Below are 11,964 nucleotides of genomic sequence, written 5' to 3' on the forward strand. Positions count from 1 at the left end.
TCCAATCAAGGAAGTATGGTAAGACTCCAGAGCAAGCACCCATAACTCAGGCAGAACACAGCTTCCTGACAGCATCTAGACTCCCAGTGGGTTTGCTGGTTGCTTTCACGAACTAGAGCAGCAGAGTGCTGTCAGTGATGGGTCTGCATATCCCACATCCTTCACTTTTTCCTATTCTAATTACTCCAGCCTCCAACATGGTGGCACTCTGCTGAGAATGTGCAAATCTCGCTTCAATTCATCCTTCCATCACTGGGTAAATTGATAGCGGAATCCATGGGGCCCTGCGGGTGTGGAATTCGATAGAGGGGATCTAAGTGGCTGAGATCAGATATGATGAACTGTAATCCCCTTGGCACCAGCTCAGCTGTGTGTAATACTGTCTTGCTCTAGCTATAATGCTCGTTACAGAGAAGGATATGAGCTGCATTCGTTGTCTGTAAAAGCGAGGGTCGCATCGCTCCATGAACGGCTATGAGCATCTGGATTGCTATGTCTTACATGCCAGTAATCTGGATAAATTACACCACCCTCATAGATCACCATCAGCTGTGCAGGGCTGCAGTGCAGGTCTGTCAAAAGTGAACACTAAGGCTGTACTGCAGTACTCCACCGCACTCCTGCTCTGGTTTCAGACCCTGACAGATACATCAATCCAGGCTTAAGTACCCAATTACCATAAGTGATGTAAGGTGAGTGTAGATGCTGATCCCACTCTAGAGTAAAATTTGATGGCAAAAAAAACTTGAGGTTAAAATGCTAAAGTCAGGGTTGGTATATTTTTTAATACAGCCAGAGCAATATAAACTGACAACAATTCAACATGTACACTATATATAGTTGTGCTTCTCCTTTTGGCAACACTGTCTTCTGTCAAGTTGCTAAAGGTGTGACTTTCAGGTACATTGAGGAAGCATCTGCACTAAATTGATTCCTCTAGTACAGCCTTCCTGGTACATCCTTTCCATATTTAAAATAAGGTTTCATTAATTATACATCATTCATCCAACACGCATTCCACATGTTTCCCTTCCTGGGCATTAATATTTCAGCCTCTGCCACAGCATCCCCATGTGTCCAAGATCTCTGCATTCCACTGGACATTTTGCTCTCATAAATCACTTGGTGACATTAAAGAAGCCTAAGATGGCCTTCAGTGCCACTTATTGCAGCCAAATATTGAGCCACGTCAACTACCCTGCCTCCCACTAGACTGTAAAGGGTCAGACATACAGCAGGCAGAAATGTCACTGATAAACAGGGCCAGGCTTGAGAGGAACCTCTGTCCAGCCGGAATATAGATGGTCACTGTAAATCTTAGCCACAGCACGGTTAAATGTCTTCAAATCCAATTCACTGTAAGAGTAAAAATATTTTGGGTCACGCCTGGCTTGGAGATATCATTACGATGCCAGAAAGCAAAGTATCACTCCCTTAGGGTCTGTCTGTCTTCCTATATCTCTTATCATTTTGGATTGGTTGCTGAGGGTCATGTGACAGTCCTGCTGCTGGTATCTGGGGAGAGCGGTGTGCTGATGGCAGCCGAGCCAAAGCCCAGATGACCTCCCCTGGGTCTGCTCTAAATGGATTTCTGTTTTTCATCTCTAATCCTAATGTTTAAGCATGTGCAACACTGAGACTGCTGATGCTGACGCTGACGCTGCTGCAGCTGACGTGAACAGTAGGCATGCTCCATGTTAGCACATCAAAACAACTCTGCGTTTGCCTTCACTCCTATTACCTGAAAAGCCTTCTGTTTGATTGACTCGACTGCTATTTCTTGGTTGTGTGTTTTGCCAAAGATCTAGCCTTGCGTATTCCCTCCCTCCCTCCCTCCCTGTTTCTTCCTCTGCATGCCTTCATTCCTGACAAAAACCCATACTAGCACTCTACCTTCTGACTCGTACCACTCTAACATGGAAGATGCGTGTAGAATAACAACGATGAGTCGGTTGGTGTGCCTCTCTCCCAATTTTGCCGGCAGTCAGCAAACTGCTAGATGCCTCTTCACCTCCTCATACAGGAAGCAATGAGGCTGTGCACAGAGCAAGTGCACCAAACAGAAACACCGACACGGGATGTGAAGGGACACTCACACACACAGGGTGCACAGACAGGCAATTTAAGAGAAAGAGAGGAAGATAAACACAGATAAAAAGAAGAGTGAAACAGCTAAACAGGAAAGGAAAGAAGAGCGTTTCGCAGGAGGAAAAGGTGAAGTGCAGTACAGCTGGAGACAAACAAAAAACAGGTTCTCAGATTTCACTGTCATTCCTAATAGATGGCTGCAAACCCACTGCAGAAGAAAACGAGATTAATTCAGACATGTCATGTGTGGTGGGATCCATTTGAGTGATATTAAAATGTTGTTAGTCTCTCTTATCCAATTCGCTCGGCTGGAATACGAGCACAGGCTCTCCCGATGTATTATCATACAAATCTAACCTAAAGATGGATGTTCGTGCATCTGGTCACTACAGGCCATTTTATCATGCACTTGCCCAGAAGACAGTGTATGGCTCTGGCTCGACTGGAATAGATTACATTAAATTGTGATAGATTACCTTATACAATATGGCAGAAAGAAATTGAAGTCTATTTTACAGGCAGCCAAACCTCATTCTTTTACCTCCACTAAGGATGAACTTAAAAACGTCACACGTTTCCAACAGCAACACCTATCATAGGATCCAAAGGCCATGTGGAGTGTGTGCCCTAGGGGCAGCTCCCAGTCCTGCAAACACATAAAGCTGTAGTCATAAAGACCTCAGCTGTATAACCATTGCAACCTCCATCATGACCAAGGATGTGACTGAGAATATCATCAACACATGAATAAATGAGGGCCATGAGGTCTGTAGAGGCGTTCAACCTATCCATAAACACCCCACCACCACCCACCCTGGTACTGTACATAAAGAAACATCATGTCACTGAATATAAAAATAAAATTTGAACCACAGCATATTTCTGACATCCTAATATTATGTTTAACCAATATGTTGTAATATGTGAAATTAATTTGACTCACTCTTCAGCATTCTACATTCACACCTATTAGTCTGAATCAGAGTGAAATTTGGTACCTTTTACAAGCCAAAAAGCAAACCAAACCAAAAAAAAAGGGAAGTTTAGCGTTGAATATGCTCACAAAAAACTAATTCAAAAGCTTTTATACCTATTAGTCCATTTATAGCATCTACATCAGTGCAAAATGTAATGTTTTTTGGCCTGTTTGATATTTTGGTCGCTTGGTACAGTACCTTGAATGTTAGACAGGAAACCTGTTTATATGAATCTGATGCCTCTTACAATAACAACCAATGATAAGAAAACTGATTTCACACCAAAACCTGAAATCCATTCAATCCATTAGGACAAAATCTGCTTCTCTTTCGAACTGAGGTGAGTTTAACAACTTAAAGGCATTTAAAATGTCACTTATCATAATATTTTAAGTATCATTTTTATAACACCTTTTTTTCCTTGATATTCAACGGTTGTTAGAGTTGTCTATACCTGTACTGCGGTAATCGTGATGTATAAAAGGGTATTTGATTGATTTTTAGATAAGGATTTAGCCTGTAGTAGTAATATAATATTTATTTAGTCTAAACCTGTCGCATGTGAAAGGAACAGACATGCACTGCACATGATCAAGAAAAAATGCCTGTGTTTTTTTGTTTTTTTTTTAATTGTTTGCATTAAGTCAAACGATTTCTTCAAATTAAAATTGTGGGTTTCTACTTTATCTGTCAGTAACCTTTCAGTAAAATCTGTATCATTTTTGACCGATACTAAATCAGACAACCTTACCGATTCTAAGAATTTTGATCTTTTAAAAATCGGATCCTTAAAGTTTTTGTTTCACATTAGTCACACCCTGATCCCTAATGTATTTTTCAAAAGGAAATGAGGGTGTAGAGATGATGCACGTGCACAAAAACCTCGGACCGATACCCCTTGACAAAGCACTCTGTGATGAGTGAATGCATTAAGCATTAAGCCCTATGTAAATTGCTGAAATTATCATCTTAAAGCTGATAATTGGTAGTGACACTCACAATTGGTGGCCTGTTTTTAGGACCCTGCTTTCTAAATAAACAGCCTTCTGGATTTGATTAGAGAAGAACATTTAATTAGCACACAGAGTAGTGCTAATTCCCCACTGTGGCTCATCCTCTGGATACAAGTCATGCTGGTGCCATTAATATTTCCCCCTTTTATCTGAAGAGATGCAGTAATTTCATTAATGCCTGGTTATCACACTACTTTGAGAATGGAGTTAGTGTTCGCAAAAAGCATACCTGAGTATGTAGATAGAATTGTATAATAGACAAGTAAAGTGAGATATACACTTAACAGCAAACAGGAATCTCTGATTGCAGCTCTTTTGTACCTATAATGAAAACCTCTCTAGAGTCAGACCCTTCCTTCGTACTCTCGTCCTCCCTGTGGTAGAGCTCTCAGACTAGTTTGCGGCCGCTCTCTCCGGTCTACCCGCCATACCTACTGCAGTACTCATATCTTCACTTATCTAAATGGAATCTTTTCCTTGAGACTTGATCTGTGCTGACAGAGGCAGCAGTGCCCTCTCCTCTTAAATTCTTCTCTCTTCACTATTCTCGCCTTTCTGTCTTGTTTGCTCTGTGTCTAAGGGTTGCGCCTGATAAGGGCACAAATCTCCCATGCTAGATCAGCAGTCAGATTAGGCTAGTGCTACTGAAAAAAAAGAAAAAAAAACGAACACAGAATATAACATGAAGCCATGAATATAAAAGATTACTAAATTAAAATAAAAAATAAAAGAATTCCAAAAGATTTATATTAAAAATGGAGTTGGATGAGAGAGGACTCATGTGAGCCCTCATTACCATGCACAGCTAATGAGCACAGCAGCACCAGCACTATTAGCCTGCTTGACTGCCTCTTTTGTAAGTCTGATCTGAAAAGCAGTGTCTATGTGAATATATCCACTGTGTTACAAACTAACTCTCCTTTGCATAAACAAGCGGAGGAAAATTGAGGTACTGCATGACTGAAATCGCAGTAAAATAAATTATTCTTTAACAATCACCTACTCCCAAAGCCAAACATTGAGATATATTTTAAAAAAAATGGAAAATATGCATAATGACTAAACAACCATCAGATGCATACACACAGTGATGTTAAAGTGGTGGTTGATTAGACTTACGTGTTCTGAAACGGTGGTGAGGACGAGTGGGCTTGGTGGAAGGCCCCTTGGCGACACGTCCATGGTTTAAGCGCTGAGTAGGCCTAGTAGATGTAGTGATAGGTGGGGGCACTTGTGTAGTAGCTGTGCTTTTCGCTGTAGAAGTAGTGGTAGTTGCAGTAGTGATGGAGACTGAGCTTGGTGGTACAGCTCTGGATGAGGGATAAACATTTCGGCTGCCACCTGTACTTGGCTTTTTGACTGTGGTACTGCGTTGGGTCACCACTTTTTCCCCAGGTGTAGCTGTGCCATTCCCTCGTGTGCCAACTCTATTATGAAGGTGTGGGGCTCGATTCCCAGAGCCTCCCTCCACTGATCCTGCTCCTCTTGCCCCACTGCTGTTGCTGCTGTGGTTTGAGGATGTGCCTGATTGAGTCCTACGCACTGTAGAGGTCCCATCTGCAGCTGAACCAGGTACTGGCCCATTAGTATTGCCTGGGGAGGTAGTGGATGTAGTGGCAGCATCTGGGCCCTTTGGCAGGGCACTAGGTTTGGAGAGGAAGATGGGGTCCTGCCCAATACCCTTGACTAAATCAGTGGGCACGTAGTCCTGGACTGAACCCACTACAATCCACTTGAGTAGCATGAGACTCAGGCCCAGACCCACAAATCCCATCAGCAGGGGGACAGCACACAGCCATGTCTGCTGGCGGGGCCACATGGCACAGGGGCCACAGCGGAGGGGCCCCGGGACCCGGGGAGAGGCCTCTTCAACCCCAGGCTCCTCCAGGGTCATGGTCTCCATAGTGGCCCCTAGAGCTGTTCTCTCACTCATGCTTTTGGAGTTTAGGGCCCGGCTAAGAAGCGATGCAAACAGGGGAGGGGGTTGACCAAGAAAGCAGGGCTGGGCATCTCATTAACATTCAAACATGCACTCAGCCACAGCTACAGAGACAGATGCAATCTCTGACAGATCATATTAACAGCGCACAGGACCTTAGACTACACATAACTACCTGAATGCAAATTCTTAACAACACAGTACACAAAAATCACAAGCCAGTAATAATTACTCACACAAACATGCTGAAGCACAGACACACACTCAGAGAGCAGAGGTAAGTGAGGAAAAGGGAAGGGGGGGTTGAGAGACGTGCCTCTATCTAGTTCAGTGTCCAGAGAGCTAAAGATAATTCCCAAGGTTCTCCAGCAAGTAAAAAAGGTGAGAGCAAGAAAAAAACAAGGTTGACAGACAGAACAGTGGATCGAGGACACTGCGGCTACCGTTAGAAGCACGCTGTAAATCCAAAGCTAAGAGAGAATGTACCCGGCAACTCCCTGCTGCAGCCCCTTCACAGCTGCACCAACGCAGCAACCATCGCAGCTGATGCTGCTCTGCCTTTCAGCGTTTGTTTCTGTGGCTTTGCGCTGGAAAGCTGTAATAGCGGTGGGGACTATAGCTTCACTCCAAAGGCACGTCTGCAGCTCACTCTTTCCATACACATGCCAAGCTTCCTCTCCTCATCTCTCTTCACTCACCAGCGGCTCTCCAGACGACTCGGGCAGCTGGTAATCTCCTCCCCAGGAGAAAGCAGCTGAGCGATGGACAACGATCCAGGGGAATTAATCACAGAGGGCACAGAGGGGCTAAATCCATTTGATCCTTTTTTAACAATCCATGCCCTTAGCTAGACCCTTCTGTCCACACACATCCAGACGAGTGTCCAAAGTCCATCCATGCACTCAGATTGAACAGCAGCACTGCCTCCAAGTCTGCTACATTCCCACACTAGGAGACACAGACACTGGCACTATTACAGTTAAAGAGAAAGAGCGAGCAAGTGAGAGAGGGAGAGAGAGAGAGAGAGAGAGAGAGAGAGAGAGAGAGAGAGAGAGAGAGAGAGAGAGAGAGAGAGAGCACACCAGAGTGCTAGCAAAGAAGGAGAGAGTATGTGAGTAGGCACAAGAGAGCGAGAGAGAGAGAGAGAGAGAGAGAGAGAGAGTGAGAGAGAGAGAGAGAGAGAGAGAGAGAGAGAGAGAGAGAGAGAGAGAGAGAGAGCAAGTGAGAAGAGAATGGGAGGAGGGAGCGCTGCTCTGAAAACTGATGCGGCTGCTTTTCTTAGAGGCTGCAGTCTCTCTGTGTGTGTATATGTGTGTGTAGGGTTGGACTTTGAGTGATGCTGTCTTTCAATTTCCTCCTTCACCTGCTTCCTCCTGCTTCAGACCACAGTTCCTATTAAGCATCTGTGTGTGTGTGTGTGTGTGTGTGTGTGTGTGTGTGTGTGTGTGTGTGTGTGTGTGTGTGTGTGTGTGTGTGTGTGTGTGTGTGTGTGTGTGTTTAAGAGAGAGAGAGAGAGAGAGAGAGAGAGAGAGAGAGAGAGAGAGAGAGAGAGAGAGAGAGAAACAGTGACAGATTTAGCAGGAAAAGAACAGAATAATGGGGGAGAAAACAGAAAAAAGCTTAGAGAATGATAAAAAAATGAATGAGAACAAGATGGGTGCAATAGGAGGAGGAGAGAAATGAAAGTGGAGTATGCAGTAAGTGTGAGGCAGCAGCACACAATGTAAAGCCTCAAGGCTTACAGACACTCCCCCTATTCCACAGAGGGATATGATCGAGAAATGAAAGACATAGAAACTGTAGAGGAGGAGAGAGGTGTTTGCATCCGCTGTTTTGCTGTCACTCGCAACACAAACCACATACACACTATACAATCACTTCAAGCTTTAGCAGAAGGTTAAGTGTCCTTGCATTTCATTATCAACAAAATTATAAGACAATGAAATGGAAGGGAAAAGCAAAATAACATTTTGTGCTTTGTGTGTTTTGAGGACCCGAATGTGCAAAAGTATGAGGTACTGTACAGTATACTGTAGTCCGTGGGCTGTGAGGTAGAGTCAGTATTTTTGTCAGTTAAGTAAAACCCTTCAAAACACATAAACATGGATTAGGCTAAAACCTCAGAATGCAAGAAAGAGAGAGAGAGGGTGCTTCTGAATTGACAGAAAACATGGTTGACAGGTAAGTAGAGAGGGCTTCTTTTCATGACTAGCTGGATGTTGTGCCTCCATGGAAACTGGAGTTTCTACTCTAATTTTATTGACAGCTGCTGTAATGTGATGGGAAGAAATAGCACAAGTGTGCTCTGACTTAAAAATCACTAACCCACACCTTTAATAGAAATAAAAAACAAATGTAGAGTGGGATGTATGTGTTAACAAAGGTGCAACATTTCATTCCTTTTTAACGGAAGATGCAAACATTGGAAGAATATAGCAGTGTAAATGTAGTCAGTGCCCAGGGAATGACAAGGGAAAAAAACTGTTTTATTTTGAAATATATACGATGGTTATGTTTAATCGGTGGATCATTTCTAAACATAGTTGCCTGAGATTGCTTTATTTGCATGCAGACAGGCAGGATAGGATATTTAAGAACATCTTTTGATTCACATGGACCTCATAATGGACTCTCGGTCCCTCGTGTTCAATGTGCCACTTTTTCCTTGGAAGTTTCTTAATCAAAGAGTATAGTTTCAAAGAGTTCTCTCAGTGAAAGATGTTGTAGTGAGCCATCACATTCCTCACAGAATCTGAAATGTGCAGTTAAGATGGAATGCAGTTAACATGGGACTGTGGTGGTTATGAGTGACAGCACGCCACAGCTACACTACACAGGCCTGTCACTGAAGCGAGCCCTGGCTCTTGAATTATAAAATGAGGAGGAAGTGGAGCTCCATTTGAAGGCTTTTCCTACCTCTGTATCAGAGAATAACACATGAGTGTTGGGCTTTAAGACGTGAAAAAAGCGCTGTGAGGATGCCAATATCCCAAAACTGGAAATCCCTGGCACACCCAGAAAACCTTCTGGTTATTCCCACTGTGTGTCCCACAGTGCAAAATAAGCATACACAAAATAGCAAGGACAAACAAACAAATGCATATCTATTCATACTGCTAGCTTTGGGAGAGTGTGAAAGGCTCAGCTGGTGCTGGCGTGAGCTGTGTGTAGAAGAGAAGAATTAGGGTATGGGGTAAACAATCTGTTACAGAAAATCAGCATACACTACATATTGTCTGCCAGCAGGTGGCAGGATTTTTTTTCCAGCTTATTAAGTGTAAAAATAAAACATCATCCAAGGAAAAAAAGGATTTCTCATTGAGTTTTTTGTTTTTTGTTTTTTTTAGTAGTGCAGTGAACATTGTTGATTAATATATGAAATGTACAAATTGTTTTACAGCCATTTTCTAACTGATTTAATCTTTACATTTACTAAGACATGAAAGCCATTTTCCTGGACCTTCTCCTGTGGCCACGACAATGATTGATAAGGTTTAGTTTTACTTCAGCTTATGATTGATGCATAAAGACATCCGTGTAGTCAAGTGCAGTCATATTGTAGTTATTTTCATTCCATTCATTGCTTACAAAATAGTAAGTTAATGCAGGGAAGAGAAGAACTTGCAAAGAAACAGACTGAGACAAACGAGCTCTTACAAAACCTTGTAATGTGTAAAAAATTGATCCTAGATATCCAGAGGCCATGTGTTACCTTTTTTTCCCCTCAAAATCTGCAATTTACAAGTTAACAACAGCACCACCAACATTTAAAAGAAAAATACACTAAATGAAATGAAGTAAGCAGAGTCAACAACAGTTTTTAGCTTTCTAGTTATCACCAAAAGACATCATAGGCTAATTTGCATGCTCATTTATCCATCGTGATCAATTGCATCCAAATGTGTTACTTAAATGGGAAAGCTTTTCTAAAAACAATTGGAATAGAATACACGATGCACTCCAAAAGTACAGGAACCAAAAAAAAAAAAAAAAACAGAGATGAAAGATCAGAATTTCAGCTTTTATTTACTGCTATTTACACCCAGATGTGTTAAACAGCTGCCCATTTGGTCAAGAGATCAAAAATATTGGAACATGAAACTGACAGGTGTTTCATATTGTGCAAATGTGCCCTGACTGTTAATTACTGACAGTTAGTTAATAGCTCTGTATGTCTACTCTTGGTTTGGAGCCCTGGGTTTTGCTTAAAAGGACTGCATTTGTTGTTAAAAAGGATAAACCAGCATGAAGACCAGAAAGCTGGCTAGAAAGAAAACCAAATCAATGTAAAGCTCAGAACATAGGAATAATCTTTCAGTCCCCTAGAACAAACAACTAAAAACTGCAGTGCAAATCTGATGTTTGGTGATGGCAGTGGGTCACTGGGTTGATGCAGTTACTGTATTGTAAGCAAGTAATATGCTAGGATTTGGCATTCTCAGCAGAAGTGGGCTGTTCAGGGGCAGTGGTGGTCTAAACGGTTAAGGATCTGAGTTGTTGATCAAAGGTTGGTCAAGGGTTCAAGCCCTACCATGCTCAAGCTGCCACTTGAGCAAAGCCCTTAACCTGTTCTGCTCATGGAGTGCAGTAACATAGCTGACCCTGTGCTCTGACCCAAATCACCTAAGCTGGAATATGTGAAGGAAAGCATTGCACTGTGCTTTAATGTATTTTGTAATGTGACAAATAAAGGCTTCGACTAAACATCGGTGTTGTCGTCCTTCATCTGCTCCCTGCTCGGGGTCGCCACAGCAGATCATCCCATCTGCATATTTTTGAATCGGTGCAGGTTTTGCCCTGGATTTCCTTCCTGAAGCCACCCTTCCATTTTCTCCAAGCTTGAGACCGGGACTGAGAGTTCAGGAATCAAACCCTGGTATCAAACCCTGTCTGTGGCAATGAGAACACAGGATCTTGCCATGGACTACCATGGTTTTCTTCTAGAAACCCAGTACAAAGTGAAATACTATATATATAGCCATTTAAAACAAAGACCAAAAAAGATGTTGATCAATGATTGGTCACGAGACGCAATGCTGATCAGTGATTGGTCATTGAGAACATGTTATTCAGAGAGGCTTTACACAATGACTGTCTTCAGTATTGACTGAGTAGGCATATGCAAAAATATATATATATATATATAAGGTAAAATAAACATGGACACAGCGGATTACTTTCTTGATTATTGGTTTTTCAAAATCCTTTTGGTAGAGAAACTAGAAATAATAAAACTAAGCCCAAACAAAGTACAAATTACATAATGACACAAAGTCAGTACCATAAATTTTTACCTGGTTTGAACAAAAGAGCTGTCAGCTTTTCTGTTTACGATGATTGCTATTCAGAAGAGATGTGGCATGATTGCAGATGTGAGGCACTTGACAAATAAATCACAATCATGAGTGGTACTGCCTGTCTCTCATTCAGTGGGTGTGTTCATATGTGTATTCATAATAGTTTTATCCATACAATGAGACCCAGTCTCAACCATGATTGTTTCATAGTAATAATTCTGTCTAAGTAGAATGTTTAGCCTGATCATTCAACATTGTGACCAGTCATTACTGTGCTCAGGCATATAGGTATTATAGTGTGCTTCGACTATGCATGTGTTGTGAAAGAAACTAAGCTATAAAGCAGCTTCATAGAGAATACAAATCATTTCAAAATTGGTGTATCTCCAGTGTGTTTGGTACAGTTGAATTGTTCCGTAGATGATTAGCATTCATGCTTGAATCCATAAACAAAGCTCTGTCTGCATTTTTTCTTGGTGATACTCAGCTGTCATTTCACTTCATGGACCCACGGTTTCAAGGTGCTTCTTCCCTAGGGAATGTGCTCACTGACCTGTAAGTCAAACTTAAAGTGCAAGACTATTCCTGGTGTAGTTGGAGTTTATTTGTCTCTTTCCTACTCTTCCTTCTCACTCTGGTGATAGTAATTT

At 42.2% G+C, this 11,964-nt stretch overlaps 1 protein-coding gene across 2 annotated transcripts in view; it reads right to left on the bottom strand.

Annotated features, from left to right (window-relative positions):
• The window catches only part of nrg3b (neuregulin 3b), a 127,173-nt gene extending 120,160 nt beyond the window's left edge, over positions 1-7,013 (bottom strand). The window contains exon 1 of one of the 2 annotated variants that reach the window (XM_047816988.1): positions 5,198-7,013. In XM_047816988.1, coding sequence (XP_047672944.1) covers positions 5,198-6,011 — 814 coding nt within the window. In that variant the 5' untranslated portion in view covers positions 6,012-7,013. The remainder of the gene's footprint in view (positions 1-5,197) is intronic. The other variant, XM_027140378.2, reaches the window with a different exon arrangement.
• Between the last annotated feature and the right edge of the window lie 4,951 nt (positions 7,014-11,964).

Source organism: Tachysurus fulvidraco, chromosome 8, assembly GCF_022655615.1.
Source record: "Tachysurus fulvidraco isolate hzauxx_2018 chromosome 8, HZAU_PFXX_2.0, whole genome shotgun sequence".
NCBI classification, from domain to species: domain Eukaryota; kingdom Metazoa; phylum Chordata; class Actinopteri; order Siluriformes; family Bagridae; genus Tachysurus; species Tachysurus fulvidraco.